Here is a 17562-nt window from a genome sequence, read left to right as displayed (position 1 = left end):
GTTTTGAGTTAATTCCGTGTGCAGGGCCTGAGTGGAAAATCTCAGAATGTCAGAGGAACGAGTTACTGCAACACTGTGTTTGGATTCGGAAGTTACATAAGGAGCATTGTCTCAGGACAGTAGGAAGACTTGTACATGGTTTTAGGCTGAATCCTAGCAACAAAGAAAAAGAAATTCTTTTCAAAGTGAGTCAGTTTTTCAGTTAACTAAAAGGTTGTAGTTTGGTTTCTGATATTATTGGATATAAACCTTCAATGTGACAAGGCATGCCGGTCATCACTTTAAAAAAAAAAAATTCAATCGAGATGATCCCTGTTGTTAAAGAAACACCATCTTTCTCCCTGTCAGGACTTCTCTTAGGATGAAAAGTAGTAGATGCTAAAGGGACAAGTTGAGCGGGGAAAAGGGACAAATTAGGAAACCCAACAATTCCATCCTGGCTCTGCCACTAATTGGCTGCGTCCTTGAGTTGGTGCCTTCTTTCCTTGACTCAGCTTCCATATCAGTTGGGCTTTTTGTGAAGGTAAAACCAGATGTATGTGAAAACAGTGACAACCTAAGAAGCAATGTACACATTTGCAACATGATTTTTTAATTGAACTATTATTTTTGAGAGTCAGTGTTGACGTGGGACACGAGAGTTTGCTTGGGACTGAAAAAGCCAGAACAAATTTTTGCTCTTAGTATAAGGGAGCAAATGCAGGGGACAGGTTAGAATGAGAGATGCACCCCAAAACCGGTGGGCAGAGCAGTGCTGTGGGTCTGGAACTAACCTGAGCCCTTTTGGTGCAAGTAAACCACAGGTGTAGTAGGTCAGGAAAAGCCGTTGGCTGCAGATGGACAGGCAGAAATCAGAAGGCACAGGCAAAATGCAGTTAGAGACAAGGCTTTAGGTCAACCTGGCATCACCATCTCTTTCTCCTCTCACACACATTTAAAAACTTCCCGAATGTCACTCTGAGAGGAGCTATAGCGCGTTTGAAGATATGTAGGACGGAGTTATTGTTCTCAAGGAATTTACAGGCTGGTAGAAGTGGTGAGGTGATTGTAGGTCCTCTGCATGTGCATGCCTGCCTAGAAGAGAAATATAAGCGAAGAACGAGGTGCAGGGGAAGGAGGGGTTACTCTGGGCTAAAGCAAGAACACGAGAAGACTCTCGGAAGCGGAGGGAGATTGTGAGGTAGATTTTACAGGCTGCTTAGAATTTCAAGGGATTGAGATAGAGTGGAGGTGGGGACGCTGAGGGCTGAGGGGAATAACGTAAAACCAGCGCCTGAAGGAGGGAACATGGAAGGTGGACAGGACAGAACACGGACAGGGGTCCAGTCAGAATGGATTGTAGAGCTCCCGACGAAGGAGAGTGAGAAACAAGGCTGGAAAGGTAAGTTGGGACAGGATTGTTACTCCAGCAAATGTTTTGCTGTGTGCCTAATAGAGAGATCTGGAAACATACACACAAACCCGAGTAAAAAGCGTGACATGAAGTCACAGAACGGGTAGGAAAGCTTGAGGAACCAGCAAGCTGGATGAGACAAGAATGGATAAGCCGTCTGGGCAGCAGATACAACACACACACAAGTGGCCCTTGGATCTAAGGCTACCTTCTGTCACAACCAGGAAGCCTCTTACATGGTCTCCTTGGGACAGGAACCCCTCCCAAGGGATGGGCAGAGGGAACCGGTAAGTGGATGCATCTGACTGGAGAGGGAGAGAGGGCACGGGTAAGGACAGGTCCCGGCAGGACACAGCGTGAGGCTGGCTTTGATCCCAGATTAACGTGAGTCCTATCAGGCCTGGGAGAGCTGTAGCTTGGGGAGCTGACTTCGAGCCTGAACCAGAGCACTTTGGTCATCTGGTTCCCATTCTGGGTCTTGGGACATGGGGTGGTTTGAGACACAGGCGTTAAGGTTCAGGATGGCTTCAGGGCTGTGGGACCACACCAGGGCGCTAAGCCCTTTGAAGGGAATTTTATTTGAAAAACAACGGTGCCCCGAGCTTGTCACATTTTGAGCGATGCTACGTCCAAGGCAGCTGCTGCCTGGAGCCTTCCTGGGTCAGCGCTGGAGTCAGTCACAGGGAGAGTCTGAAACTGCATTGGTGCTGGATTTAGTTTATCTGTTCCTACTTTAAGAAGGGGAGAATCGAGCTGGATCTGAAAACAGTCTGCGCATTTAGGGGATGGTGGAATGTGGTTGCTATGGTGATTATTTGCTCTCCTAGCCTCCTTTTCCCACTGCAAGAGGCTTTTTTTTTTTTTTTTTTTTTTTAAACAGAAGAGTTTGGTTGGGCCTGGAGCTGGGTGTGTAGAGTGAATCAGGAGTTTCAGGATTCTAATTCTCAGCTCACGTCTTTCCTAGCTTGGACCCAATTTTTAAATTTTCCTTCATCTCTGGCTCTCCTAATTCAAATAATACCGTATGAAGGAATACCCCTTTGAGACGGAGATGTTTACTATTTGCTGTGTACTTTTGCCTGTTCTCACTTACAAGAGTCTTACCCAATGAGAGAACCTGGGGAATAAATAAAATGTGACTTGCTTACGATCACCCAGAACATCAACGGTAAGGACCATATGAGAATTCTGGGGCTGAGTCGAGCACAGAAAATAGGGGACAGGAATCAGCCCCCCACCCCCACCCCATTCCACATCCCATCCCCACCTCCATCCCCAGGCCTGTCACTGACAATTGATCAGAACCCTTTCCATCATTGCCCTCCAGGTAGGCATGGCCACCAGTATGTTAGAACTCGCATGAAAGTGACACAGAATCCCTGAACCGTGGAGGGGACTGTGGCAGCTGAGCCCCCTAGGTCTGGGGCCAGGTCCCAGGCCACCATTTTACTGGTCTGTAACCTTGAGGAAATCACTTTGCTTCTTTGGGCTTCAGTTTGTCATCCATAATGTGGGGTCAGTGATACCGTCTCCCTCCCAGGGCTGGAGTGAGGAGTTAATGTGAGTAGACTCACTGTAATGTAAGTAGACATCTCCCATGGAGTACAGATCCTCTGCAGGTGGGAACCTTCGAATCTCTTTCCCCGTAGTAAAACCTGTGACACCATGGGATGCTGTGACTACAAACTCACTTGGAGGATTCCTATGCTTGGAGCAAAGACTGGTCTGTTAAGAACCAGGCAGTGCTGGTTCCCAGCCCATCCTCAGGGCATTCCTAAACAACGTACCAAGCTTGAAAGACTTCCCCACTGAAGCACCCCAAAGGGCAGGGGGAACTCGGCTCCTTCCCCACTCTGCACCCCCCAATCTGCTGATGTAGCCCAAAACAACCCCAACTCTTGCCTGGAGAGCATTTTCTTGTCTCCTGTTATACCTTAAAATTAATGTGAATTTTCCTCCATAGTATATCTGCTTTGGTTTTAATATAAAAATAACGTCTTAACTTACTAATATCAGTTGAATGTCCCTTTTTAAAGTCCCTCCCCCATTTGTTCCCTTCTTGTATTTCATGCCTTCCTATCAGCTAAGCTTGATTGTCTAATATATAACATCTCAACCAGTTCATAAATTTCTGCTTTTAATATAGTCTGAGTTACCATTAGCACAGGCCACAGGAAAATACCAGGCTGTCCCCTCTGCATTCAGGCTTTTTGGAAAGATTTACTTAGGAACAATTTATCATTTAGTTGCAATTTTTAAAATAATCTTAATTGGCCACATATGTTATCGAATAAAAGCCGGTCTTCTAGCCTCTGCCTCTGTCCGCGTGGTCCCACCCCACACGTGCGCATGCGCACTGCCTGTTGCCAGGATGTCAGAAAATTATGCCACCCTAGGCAGATACCGTCACAGGAAAGCCTCCTCCTGATTTAAGACAAGATTACTGATATTGAAGCTGTTACGTTTAGGAGGGAAAGGCTATTGCTTCTAAACCTCTGTCCCTCTTTTTCCTAGTTCCTCCTGTCTTAATTGTGGCTCTGTGTTTTGGTAGCCATAAGTCATTAGTGGTTTTTAATTTCTCTGAAACTGAAATAAGGTCTGAAAGGGTGGATTTGTCCCTTTTTCCTCCTTTTCTTCCTTCTTTTTTTTTCCTGGCTAATCGGAGGAACGCAACCACATCTGAAGCCACTTGGCTTATTATGAATTTCATGGAAACTGATTCTCTGAAAGTGTTTCCATATGTGTGTTCCCCATATATCCCATCCTCTCTAAATGGGAGCACAGACGTGTGCATGGGCTGGAAATGGCTTCAGGATGTGACAGAGCAGTCATATGACCACCGCGGCACTGTGGGTGGCCCCTTCTGAAAGACACGGTGTCCTGGGTGCTGGCCTCCTTCCTGTGGCGGATCTGGTTTCAAAGACTATCCACCCTTCCTAGCCTTTAAAAAGTTCTTAATCAAGGCCTAGCAAGAAGATCTCTCTCTCGTTTTTCCTCCGTTTCTCTCCCCCCCTTCACCCTTTGGTTTCTTCCTTCTCTCTTACCCTCCCTCCCCATGCACACACGAACACACACACACACACACACACGCACTGCACATCTATGGCCTCCCTCCTTCTCACCAAGAGGAAATGTATTATTCCAACCATATCCTCAAAATTTGGGTGGGTTAAAGGGATGGTTGAAGTTTCTGAAAATTGCCAGGTTGTGCGTTTTTTGCTTTATTTTTATTTTTCCTTTTTCTCTCTCTTTCCTTCAGCATAGCATACTTTCTGAGCCTTGGGATCAGCTGGTCTTTCAGAATTTGTGAGCGTGCAGTGGAAAAGTACAATTCATTACAACACGGAAAATAAATATTTATACTGGATAGTCGAGGCACTTTTTCTCTCTTTTGCAAAACTATGGAGCTTGCTAGTCTGACCTCTCATTATCTTCAAAAAATCGATTTCAGATTCTCATTTTGCTGCTTTCTTCTCCATCAGTGTGATCCATTACATTTCTCCCCCGTGAGGTATATTTTTCCACCTATTATCTAATGAAATTAAAAGTAAAAGTAATTTAGTGATTGATACTTGATCATTTTAAGTGTGAGGGGACAAATTCAGGGAAAGTAAGAAAACTGATGTAAAAATCTCTTAAAACCTCAGCGTGGAAAATGCAAAGTAATGTTCTGCGTAAAGTCGAAAGTTGATTTTAGGTAATGTTTACATAGCATTTCTGCTTCTGTCATGTTGCTTGCTTGGGTCTATGCTAGTAACTGATTCGTTTAGTAGATGTTTTGGAAGTACGCGTCTTTTTTCAGTACCATACCGTGAGCTAGGTAGGTAGGGGTGCTGCTTTTTTTTTTTTTTTGGCTGCACAGTGTGTGGGGTCTTAGTTCCCCGACCAGGGATGGAACCCGCGCCCCCTGCAGTAAGAGCGAGGAGTCTTAACCACTGGACCGTCAGGGAAGCCCCTACTAGGTAGGATTTCAAAGGATACATGGTTCTTCTTCTTCATTTGCTTTCCCTTTAGCTGGAAAATGAAAATGCTTCTCTAAAACCAGTGATGATACTTTAAAATGCATGGAGTGGTAAAATTTACATCTGTAAACGTTCCAGCTGTATAGGGTAAAGAAAAGGTGATAGGCATTTGTATACCTGGGAAGTCCTTGTGTAGTGGTGAGCTTTGAAGGCAGTGCTTACGTACCCGGGTCTGGCAGAGAAAAGAGAGGTGGCCGTGAGTCTGGGGATGAGCAAAGCTGTCGTGAGGGTCCTGAGTACATGTCCCGCCACAAAGAGGAAGGTTGATACCGAGCAGTAGTGGGACGTGACCGTGGAAGAGTAGGACAGAGGTCTCTGACTATGCCAATAGCCTCACCCTTATTTTCCGCACCCCCTTTGCAGAGCTGCTCAGTCACGCCTGGTGAAGGGTGGCTGTGACCTGTGCTGGGTCGGGATGACACCCTCTGGTTTCAAGGCTCTGCCCCTGTGTGGCCTGAAAAGGTGGAAGATTTTCCCCTTCTGTGTGTGTTTCCATAGAATGCAGATCTAAGGAAGCTCAAGGCCGAAGCTCTACGTTTCCCCGCTGGCACGCACTGTCAGGGATGCAGACAGGCAGTAGCACACTCGGGCCTGAGACGGGAGGACCACGTTTTCGTCTCGGGATGTCACGCAGATCCACGTGTCTCCAGGGTGCCATCTCTTCGTCTATAAAGGTCATCCACAACTCTGGATGATGCTGACATACTGGCTCTATAGACTATCTAGAAATTCAGACAGGAAGCAAGCTTTCCAACCCACTCCAGATAAACCACGAGACCTCAGTGGCAGCAGTTACCTTGGGGTTCAGAGGGAGAGAGGCGTGCTGACTCGCCTTCCCGCAGGCTGTACCTTTCTGGCCTGGCCCTCTTTCTCCTTCCTCTCTCCTCCCCGTGGCTCCCCAGTGTAGACTTACACACAGATACGGGCTCTCAGGATATTGGGAACAGCACGGTGGCCAAACAGAGAAATCCGTTCACTAGTGGCAACTGCCATTTGCGGGCCCCTGTCTGAAACGTGAAGTCAACCGATGTAACAATGCTTGGGGAGAGCTTTGAACACCCTTTAAAGAGAGTTTGACGAGGCTTTATAGGTATGGAATCATATTTGAGTTACATTTTAGGTTTGATGTCAGCATTACTTAATGTTTATTATAATATCTATTTTCTTGATGTGTCAAAAATGTACCAGCTGTTGTGCAGAGTTCCTGATCCCCCAACTAATTTACTTATTTGTTGATTTATCCATCCATTCGTACACTTATATTGAAAAAAATTTAAGCTCTTAAAATATAGACGGTTCTGAGGGATAGGAAAGGAAAATAAATCATCTTTACCATCCAAAGCTTACTTTGTAATTGGAAAACACAGGCTACGAAACAGCTAATAATTCAGTAAAGTAGTGGCTGAGGGCCCGAGAGAGTGACATGGAAAATAAATGCTATTTCGAACAGGAGTGAAATAGGAAATTATATAATAGAGCAGTTGGGAAGGTGGCAGCCAAAATGTAGAAGGGGAAGAAGATTCTTAGAGGAGAGCAGCTCTGCGGAGATCTCGTGTATTATATGTTCCAATAGAAAGGATGCTGCGGGGGGGTTAATAAGAAGTACCCGGACGTTATTTGAGATTTGGTGTGGCGACAACTCCTACCATTTGAAAGGCCCCGATGAAGCTTTGAAGTTAACGCTTCATTGCTGAGAAGTCTGAGGGCTTTTCATTCTGTATATTTTTGCCCTTGCATTAAAAAAGGGCAGAGGGCTCTGCATTTGCCCATCTGTGCTCCACCTGGATTCAAGGCCCCTTGTCCTTTTCTCCGCCCCGACCTGCCCTCCTTGGCTGGGGTGTGTAAATTCCACTGCTGAGAGGGGGTGATACGTGGGTACGATGTTTCCTAGCTGACAGCCCCGAATGGCAAGTACCCCAGTCTGCTATTCTTTTCGAACTCCTATTCCCATCCTTTTGAGAGCTCTCCTGGCCCATTTTCAACCAACCACAATGTCTTGACGGTCTACTGAATAAGAAAATGCATGTGAAAGTACTGGGTAAAGGCCTAGAAACATCAAGTATCATTGTTAGGAAGCCCCAAAGGGGAAGACGAACAGGGATTAGACTGTCACTGCCCTCCGCAGCTCACTCTAGTTGGGACTCAAGCATGACCCAAGATAACTCTCCTTAGCCATCGGGGTGTGGCAGGCGCTGAGTGGAGGCTTGCAGGAATCAGATCAGAGCTTCTCTTTTATTCTCCCTTATCTTGGTTTCACTCCTTTCCCCTACACTTTCCACTTGCTTGGGAGACCCAAGAGACCTGGTTGGGTAAAGGGAGGCCGTTTCCTTTTCCCCCATAGCCTTTGGCGGAGAGGAGCAAGACATTTTGACTTTTAACATCGATTTTATTTTTATTTGAGCTTCATGGGCATTTTATTAATATATTCTTCCCCAGATACACTAGGTTGTGAAAAACTGCCGCTGCTGCCGTTTCAACGAGCAAGGCTCTTGCCGCCCCATTTATGATAGCTACATAAATCTGCAGCTGTCTGACAGGCTAAGGGTGCAGCGAGCAGTTGTGGAATGAAATGCATCTGTAGGGAACCAGCAGGTCCTAAGGGAATCAAGCCCTTGACCTTGGTCTCATTCACATTATGCCATGAACAACTGAATTAGTTGCTCACTGTTGAGCAGATTAGGTCAACAGGTCCCGAAAGAGTTTTTAAACAGTGTCCCAAGAACAGTAGCTCTCATTGGGCAACACATGGGCACCAGAAGAACCTACTTAAATATTTCTAGGCAAATTTGTTTCGGCAGATAGGCTCGTAAGACAGCAAATATATATCTGTGGTTGTGTCCACCGAATTCCTTAAGGGTGACTAAGACTGCAGAGTGGTTAGAGGTCAAAGAGGTCTTGTCTAGCTGTGGTTCTGCCTCTCTGGAGCTTTGTGATTTTTGTAGAGCACATGGCTCCCTTCTCCGCTTAGCTTCCCCATTTGTCGGCAGGTTAGATTAGGATCATCTAAACAGTAAACGAGGGGTTTGGATTTTTTTTTCACCAGAGTACCCCAAACTAGCAGAGGAGGATAAATGGGTACCTTAGGGAATCTGGGCGCATAGTTTAAAGCTTCACGAGTGCAAAATTTTGTTGAAGTCATTTTTTGTTTGTCTGAAAATTCACCCAAATGTTGCATTCTACTCCATATCGTGTCCATGTTTACTGTACAGCATACCCTTGTCTCCATGCTGGGTAAAACAAGCCTATCAGGAAGATGCACCATGTTTATCTTGGGCTTCAAGTAACTCCTGGCAGTGCTGGCTTTATTTAATCGGTAGGTTGTAATCTGGAGTTTTAAACTGGCTCTAAAGCTACAAGGCAGATCACTGGGGCCGTTACTGAGCTTTGGCTTTACATTTCTAAAATTAGATTGGGGTAAGAGTACTTTTAGAACTCTCCAGGCTTTCATCCTGATCCTTTTAATAAGTAGATATTATATTTTCTTTACTTTAGTTGACATGATATCTAGGTCTATAGATAGTTTGTAGCTGTACGTAATGTGGCTGGTGACATGGGTATGAATAGTTTAGGACACAAGGTCGAAATAACCGGAGAAGATGGTCTAAAAGAAAAACTTGAGATCTTGTACAGAACGGAGATTAGAAGTACAGGTACAACCCCATTCAAGGAAAGAAAATTTAGTTATATCCTTTGCTTCTGTAATAATGATTATGAATAATCGAAGGTTAGGAAGGGGTTTAAGTTCTTTCTTTTTAAGTTTAGAATTCCTTCCATCTCCCCATCATTGATTATTATATAAGAGATCTCACATGATACTGCAGCAAGTTGTTGAAATCTCTTCCTACAGAACACATTGCAGTGTAACACGAAATAACTAAGTTCCAGAAAATTTTATTTTTTGTAACTTATAAAAATTACCATATAAATCCCTTTAAAGTCCTCATGAGCTCTCTTTGCCCAGAAGGAGTTAATCCTCAAGACATGACAGTCTCAAATGACTAGAAGTCATTGGTCAAAGTTCTGTAAAGCCAGCGGAAGTTTGTGGCATTGTTTTCTATAAACCACAGCCAGAGCTCATTAATTGAGAAATGAATGTCAATTTACATTAGCTGGCATTTAGAAGCCAAAAAGGTAGAGTGATCCTGGCATGTGATGGATAATAAAAACATCAGGCAAATGCATCAGGTAAAATCGAGAAGTTGGGGGTGGGAGGTGGAGAGAGAAATTCAAAACCACACTGGAGTTTACTGGCAGGGTCCCACATAAAGGGTTTTAATGAGGCTTCTGCATCAAAAGCAGGGAAACCACCTGGAATTTTAATCATGACGACAGTATATTTTAAGTATAAATACCCACGAGAAGCATTTTTTCCATTGATGAACCTACCTGTGTGAGCTCTGTGCTCCTGTGGGGGGCAAACACTGATGCTTTAAGGGTGACATCTTTCCATTTGAAATTGCTCACATTATTCTGGTTTCTCTCACGAGCTGAGCGTTGAACTTAAAGCGTACAGAAGTGGCCTGCCTATACCCATTAACTCTGCCAACTCAAGTTCACCTAGATGCCCTGCAGTGAAAATCAGGCTGGCCGAGAACATCTCTGGTCTCTAGGCAGGGCCTGTATCGTGTCAGGCACTACAGAAGCACAGGGCAGGGAGATGGCAGATCTCATCTGGCCCCGTTGGCGATTCTGTCCTAATCACTTCTTGTACCTTTTCACACGTGAGCTTGTCAGAATTTCATGTTTGGGTGGGGTTAGGGAGAGGCCAGTGGAGGATGGAAGAATTTATAAAAAGCAGAGAGTAACTGCCCAGACTGTGCTAGTTTTGGTTTGTCATCTTGAAAGTGTTTGCTTCTGGTATTAGAAGCTGCTCACCAGCTTTTTACTCTCTGCTTATGGGCCTGTGGATTCTGGGAAGGTACTGTGAGGGGTGGGACCTTCTCTGCCTCCCCTTCCCCACCCCCAAGGCAGTTGCTTCTCCTCGGTGATAGAACGTTAGAGCCGGAAGGGAACTTAGAGCTCATCCCCTCATTTTACAGATGATGACACTGCCACCTCTGACTTCTGCCTCTGGCCTTCCACTCTCAGTAAGAAGAGCCAGGCAGGTGAGACTTTTCACAATTGCTGGGCTGGGCTGGGTGGGGCTGTCTGATCGCGACTGTCCATGAGTGAGAAACACCTTGTTAACGATATATTGCTTTGAAGTAGTCACTTCTTGCTATCAGTGCACATCACGGCACTTGTCCCGAGCATTTTATAAAGAACACAGGCAGTGTGCATTTTAACAAAAATGAACAACTCTCGATCAGCACCTTGAAAGAAGAATATTGGGATGATTCGTTTAATAAATATTGTAGTATCCAAGAACATGGCTATAAAAAATGGAAGCTGAAGAAGTACCTGCTCACTAAGACCTTCAAGGATTACTGAGTGCTTTCCCTTACAGACAAAAGCGGTAGGAAAAGCAAATGTATGAGATCCAAAGGATTGGAAGATTTTAGGTGTGAACAAAATCTTAAGAACACTGGTATTATAAAACGGCTTGTCACAATTCTGTCAGTGTTAGAAATTCATAACCCTGTCTTTAAAGATCACAACTATAAGTTTTTGGCATTTCCGAAAACTAATTTCCACATGAAGTCGTTTCTAACTGTGGTTTCATAAGTTAAGTGCCAGAAATACCTATTAAGGAGGCACCCTGTTAGCTTTAGAAGTTCAAGGACTTTACATTTTAGAGGAAAACTGTCTTTGCTTCAGGTTCCCAGTTCCAACTGGCCTGAAGCTAATTCTGTAGGATGTGGTACAGGGGTCCGGAAGGTGGATGGTGAGGTACCCTCCTGCTTTATCTCCTCTACCAGCGAGCCTTTCCCCAAAGCTGCTGTTGGCACGTGGCCTTAATCAGGTCCTACTTCTCCCATCAAGACTTGAAATGCAGTGATTCCTAGGTACCAAGCCTTCCCCCGACCCACTTTCAAAACCTGCTAGTTTATGCCCCTTGGGAGAATTTCTAAGGGTCAGACACTCCCCATACACCCCCAGATAGGTAAGATAGTTCCAGAAAACATTGAAATCTAGTTTAATTTTTTTTTTAAATCTGTTACCAAGATGAGGAATAAAACAGGATTTCACATTATTTTAAGAGTTGAAGTGATAGGCCCATGCTAGGGTATCTTTTTGACGTTCCTTCATTGACAAGGGGCCCTGCTAAGAGTACCAATAACAAAACGGATCACTCTGGAATTTCTTTATATTGGGTTGAGACAAAGAAACGTGTCCGACTTAGTAAAAAGGTCACTTTCAAATATCTGAGGTACAACAAGGAACAAAAAGAGAGGGGGAAAAAATCAATGAGGATTCAGTCTTAAAGCCTGGTGAGTGAACCTGTCTGATCAGAGTGTTGGGTTGGTTTACACACATGACCTAGCACGCATTTGGGCTTTTAAAGCCCTTTGGGAGTCTCTGGGGGTGAAGAACTTGAGGCTCAGTGCTGCTAAGACTGTAAAGTGAAAAACAAACAAACAGAAAAACCCCAGAAGTCTGTGTAGTGACCGGTGCATTTGAAAGTCTTGTTTGTGGCTTGCTGTTCCTTTGGGGGAAAGCTAAAGTTTTCTTTCTTTTCTTGTAAAAAAAATAAATTCTTTCATGATTTTAACTGCTATTTACAGATGTTTCCCCCCCCCCCCCATCTTCTGTTGTAATTTTTAGGTGCTTCAGAACTGGGCCCTTTTTCAGACCCCAGGCAGTTCTCAAGCATTTCATCCCTCACTGAGAGCCGCTTCTCCAACCCACGAATGCATTATCCAGCCACCTTTACTTATACCCCGCCAGTCACCTCAGGCATGTCCCTCGGTATGTCCGCCACCACCCACTACCACACCTACCTGCCACCACCCTACCCCGGCTCCTCCCAAAGCCAGAGCGGACCCTTCCAGACCAGCAGCACTCCATATCTCTACTATGGCACCTCGTCAGGATCCTATCAGTTCCCCATGGTGCCCGGGGGAGACCGGTCTCCTTCCAGAATGCTACCGCCGTGCACCACCACCTCGAACGGCAGCACGCTCTTAAACCCAAACCTGCCGAACCAGAACGATGGCGTTGACGCCGACGGAAGCCACAGCAGTTCCCCCACCGTTTTGAATTCTAGTGGCAGAATGGATGAATCTGTTTGGCGACCCTATTGAAACTTCCTCAGCAGTGGCCCAGCGGCCTCTGGGAGCCACATCCCAAATGTATCAACATATACATATATAGAGAGTGCATATATATGTATATCAACTAGCCTATCTACAAAGTGCCTATTTTTTAGAAGGTTTTTTTTTTTTTTTTTTTTTGTCTTGGCATTCACTCATTCTGTCATGATCTTGCAACCCTCAGAGGGTAGCTCTTGAGAAGCAAGAGGCCCAAGAGAGACAATCCTAATCAGATTCCAGATCGTTCTCTATTTAAACATGTACCTTTGCGAGCAAACAAAGGAAAAAAGGTACTTTTGTTGCTGTTGTCATTTGGTCTGTTATCCTCAGTAACCTGTTCAGATGCCAGTTCAGAGAGGTGGACTCCAAGTTCAGGAGGAAAAGCAAAGACGCTTGTCCCCTGTGCTTTGAAACCACACACCCTCACGGTGCCGCTGGGTGTGGACCAGTGCCCTCGGCAGACCCACTTACACAGCCGGTGCAGGTGCCCACGAAGGGAAAAGGGGCAGAAAGAATGCTTCCGTTCCCTTGCCATCCATTCAGAGTAACTGTTCCAAACTTTGGCTTTCACACTTTCTGCAAGTACTCATTTGAACTGTTTGGTTCAGTTGTTTTTATTTTAATTTTTTTCCTACTTTAAGAAAGTGACTTCAAAAAGTACCGATCAGGATAGATTATTTTATTTTACCTTTTTATACTTTTTTTTTTCCTTTTCCCATTTAACCAAAAAGAAATCCGATCCCGAACTGCCCCCTTCCCACCTAACCCCTTCTTCTTTTACGCAAAACTGAAAATGGCAATACCTTATTATAGCCATAATGGTAGAGATAGTGTTTGCGTTTGGCTGTGTGTTATTTGTCTTCTTTTTTTTTTAAATTATGAATATGTGTAAAATCTGAGGTAACTTGCTAACGTGAATGGTCATATAACTTTAAAGATATATTTATAATTATTTAATGACATTTGGACCCTTGAAACATTTCTTAGTGTATTGATATGTTGACTTCGGTCTCTAAAAGTGCTCTTTATTAAATAACAAATTTCTTCCGTGGGCTAGAGCCATATCTGAAATATTGCTAAGCAATTTCAGTTCATCCAGACACAATGTGATTTTTAAAAATACTTCCATCTCCAAATATTTTAGATGTAGCTTGTTTTTGTGATGTATGAAGGAAATGTTATGTTTAGTTCTTTTCAGATCTTTGATTGCCTCTAACACAGCTTTGCCTTTTAAAAAGCAATAATCAGAGATTTAAAAAGCAACCCTTAGTCCTTTATCACTTATGTTGCTCTTTGTCAGCATGAAATGCTGGAGTGATGTGGTTTCCTAATTTCTTTGAAATAATGATGACTCTTGTCATATTAAAAAGACAAGCACAAGTGAATCCTTGAACTGCAGAACAATGTTCTGTGGTTTCATAGTTAAAGCAAAACTCGACATCACCAGTGAAGACGTAGTCAGCTTAAAGCCACACATGAGGCTGAAGGATCAGTCGTGATACACACGGTACAGGAAAGCAAAACTGCTACAGGGAGTGTTACCCAAAACGCCTTACCGAACAGTAAGTCAGGGGAACCCAAATCTGCCTTAGCCCGGGGCCCCACTGGCAGCTTCCCACAGAATTTGCATTTAACGGAGCAGAGTTAGGTCCTTGTCTTCTGGGAGCAGGGTCGTCTGAAGGAGCAGGCAAGTTCCAGCAGGCAGCGGATCTGAGAACATACAGGCAGTGGGGACCCATAATACAGCCTCTGATAGTCATATTTCTCACCATGGGGGGCGAAGGGAAGGCAAAGCTAGGTGGAATTTGGTGTCTACTACTGCGTATGAATTTGAGCCGAAGCCCTCCTGTCGGATGCACTTTGACCACTCCTGGCGGCCACGTGGCAGATTCTCAAGTGTGGATCCTTGATCCAAGCCAGGACCACTTCACGACACCACCAGGCAGATCCCCACCCACCTCCCCCACAGGTCAGGGCCCTTTCATTTAAAGCTTGTGCCCGCCCCCAGGCAGAACCTTTAGAGATTTGCCTCCAGCCCCAGAGGCCCCTTGCTCCCCGGTCATCATCGTCCAGCCCACCTCATAGAGCACCAAGCATCTTGGGACGGCTCGTGGGGCATTGGACCTGTGCTCCTCGCCTGGGAATTCACCCTGACTCCTCCTAGTAAAGATCGAGGGGAAAACCAAGCCCAACCAAAACAAAACACTTTGCCTTCTAAAGGTTGTATACCAAGTATGCTTAGATAAATAAGCCACTTTCCTATTACTGAAGATGGAAGTAGTAATTGATACTATTTATTATTTGTGTGTGGTAGCTTGAAGCAAGCCACTGTCCATTTATTTGTAAGTGTAAAATATGTGTGTTTGTTTCAGTAGCACTTAAAAAAGCCAGTGTCTGGTTACACATTTCAATCTTAATTAATTGACAGAAAAATGTTACTGCCAGTGCCAGCTGTACCCTATTTAATAAAAAAGGTACTATATCTGTACATTCTTTTTTAATGTTGAAAGGGCTTTTTTAAGTTTACAGTACACATACTAAGTGACTTGAGGGATGCTTTTGTGTTGAAATGTTAGTATAGTGGCTGCAGGCAGCAACCCAGAAACACTTTAAAAGTTTTCTTTTTTTTTCCTCGGGAAAAATTCAAGCACTTCTTCCTTCTCCCCTCACTCAAACCATTCCAATGGGGTAATTTACATTTCTTAGATCAAATTCAGCCCTTTTTTAGCCCGGGGGTTAAATTTTTCTATCTTTTTTTTTTTTTTTTTAACCAAATCCTTAATTTGCACTGGATCACGTGTATGATTTTTGATTTCAAGACCAAAGCAAAGCCTTACTGCTACTGTGGAACCATGAACTAGCCAGCACTCTACTTCCTTCAGATTAAAAAGGCATGGTTTACAGCGTGACCAATACAGCCACTTTTTTAACCTGTTCTAACCTATGTCAGAGTTCCAGAACAGGTACCGAAGCTTTAGGGTTTTTTTTTTTTTGTGAAATGACATCCAGGTTGGAACTGAAAGACTCAACAGATCAGCTGTGGTTCGCTCTTCAGGCCGTCTTACCCCCACCAGGGCCTTTTAAAAGTGAGCAGAGAACTGTATACCATTGGGGCGCATCCATTGCAGATTCAGAGGGGAAGAGATGTGTGTGCTGGCTGAAAGAGTTCCCTCCATTCCCAGGAAAGGGACTGACTCAGAGTCTAGGTGAATGCATGGAAACACAAAGCATTAGCAAAAACAATAATTATACCTATGACATTCGAAAGAACCATAATAAATAAAATAAATAAAAGACGACTCTTCCAAACCTTGAATTTGTTGTTCTTCAAAAGATAACACATTTGAAACATATTTTCTATGTGAGAATTTTTTAGATGTTTGTTTACTTCATGTTTACAAATAACTGTTTGCTTCTTCATGCAGTACTTTGAAATATATCAGCCAAAACCATAACTTACAGTAATTTCTTAGGTATTTTGAATAAAATTCCATTTTTTTGGATATGCTTTACCATTCTTAGATTTCTGTGGAACAAAAATATTTGTAGCATTTTGTGTAAATACAAGCTTTTCATTTTTATTTTTTTCCAGTCGCTGTTGCCCAAGATTTGCTTTCTGTGCACATATTGTACAAATTCTGCTTTGTGCCACAGGCCATGATTGTGGATGAGTTTACTCTTAACTTCAAAGGGACTATCTGTATTGTATGTTGCAACTGTAAATTGAATTATTTGGCATTTTTCTCATGATTGTAATATTAATTTGAAGTTTGAATTTAATTTTCAATAAAATGGCTTTTTTGGTTTTGTTATGTGTGTACACTGGGTCTTTTCTCATCCGCGGTTTCTTCTCTAGTCTGACACCTACTCCTGCCTACACCTGGGCACTTATTGGTCGTAGGACTTGCCAGGGCTGGATGAGAGCAGAGATCCTATATTACTGGTGAGAGGAAAACCGTCTTGGTAAGCGCTGGGTTCTTGTTTTGTGCTACCCCTAGAGAGGGGTGGGTGAAGAATCTAGCAGTGTGCTCACTTCCTTATCAGCCTGTTGTCTGAAGGAAGGAGTGCTCACCCCATCCTTGGGTAAAGCCCCTTATTCCAACCAGGGGACGAGTCAGGGTAGAAAGACAGCAGCCTCGATGATTCCATGATGCTAATCTCTGGACACATGAACGGGGCCGACAGGTGAACCCTTGACTGTAGTCCCAAGAGCTCAAGCAGCCCAGCCGTAGGGGGTAGTCTGTTTTCCTTCTGACATCTCTTTTGGGTTCTTAAAAAGAAAGTCAACCAAAGACAAGGATGAGTAAAAACGGACCTTGGCCTGGAGAGCTCTAGCCTCAGAAAAATTCCACTACTAGTCAGGTTAACTCTAGTTTGGAGACTTTTTTTCTGGGCCACAGTTTATTTTTGGTAAGTCCCTCCCCTGCGAGAAGGTCGAGGGCCTGGGGTAGAGCGGTTGCTTGCTTTCTGTCCCGTGCTGTCCGTGTGCCTTGGCTTATCGCAGTTCTAGAGAGGGACGGGGAAACCTCGGTGCCGACAAGCGCAGTCACTGGCGGGGGGCCCACGTCACGCTAGGAGTTAGAGGCTGCCTTTTAGATCTGCTCATTCTTACCCCTTTGGCACTGTTTTCTGAGAGATCTTGGAAACAGCTCATTTCTAAGCCTGGGAGACATCCTAAAAGCACTTGGGTGAACTTAGGCCAGGGAACTTGTTTGCAACTCTTTGAGGATGTATATTTATTTATCCTTTTAAATTAAACATCTGTGTGGCTTTAAAAGGCACTGCATGGGAGGTGGGCATGGTGGCCTTCTCGGCCTCTCCAGCTTTATCCTGCAGCAGCAAATCACTCTCCTCCTCGGGGTCTCAGTTTCTTGGTTTATGGAAAGGCACTGGGCTAGACCTTGGCGCTACTGGCATTTCAGGCTGGATAATTCTTCGGCGTGTGTGTAGGGAG

General features: G+C 44.3%; 1 protein-coding gene across 6 annotated transcripts in view; it reads left to right on the top strand.

The window, feature by feature from the left end:
- RUNX2 (RUNX family transcription factor 2) overlaps nucleotides 1-17562 on the top strand; it is a 358942-nt gene that overhangs the window by 199478 nt on the left and 141902 nt on the right. For 2 of the 6 annotated variants that reach the window (XM_060110994.1, XM_060110992.1), the window contains 2 exons: nucleotides 10455-10520; nucleotides 12121-16395. The exons of 2 other annotated variants lie outside the window; for them this stretch is intronic. In XM_060110994.1, coding sequence (XP_059966977.1) covers nucleotides 10455-10520; nucleotides 12121-12599 — 545 coding nt within the window. In that variant the 3' untranslated portion in view covers nucleotides 12600-16395. Of the gene's footprint in view, nucleotides 1-4652; nucleotides 4804-10454; nucleotides 10521-12120; nucleotides 16396-17562 lie in introns of those variants that run through there. 2 more of the 6 variants (XM_060110993.1, XM_060110998.1) reach the window with 2 other exon arrangements.

The sequence above is a fragment of the Mesoplodon densirostris genome, chromosome 10 (assembly GCF_025265405.1).
Source record: "Mesoplodon densirostris isolate mMesDen1 chromosome 10, mMesDen1 primary haplotype, whole genome shotgun sequence".
Taxonomy (NCBI): domain Eukaryota; kingdom Metazoa; phylum Chordata; class Mammalia; order Artiodactyla; family Ziphiidae; genus Mesoplodon; species Mesoplodon densirostris.
Note: the sequence above shows the minus strand (reverse complement) of the source record. Positions and strands in the feature narration are given on the sequence as shown.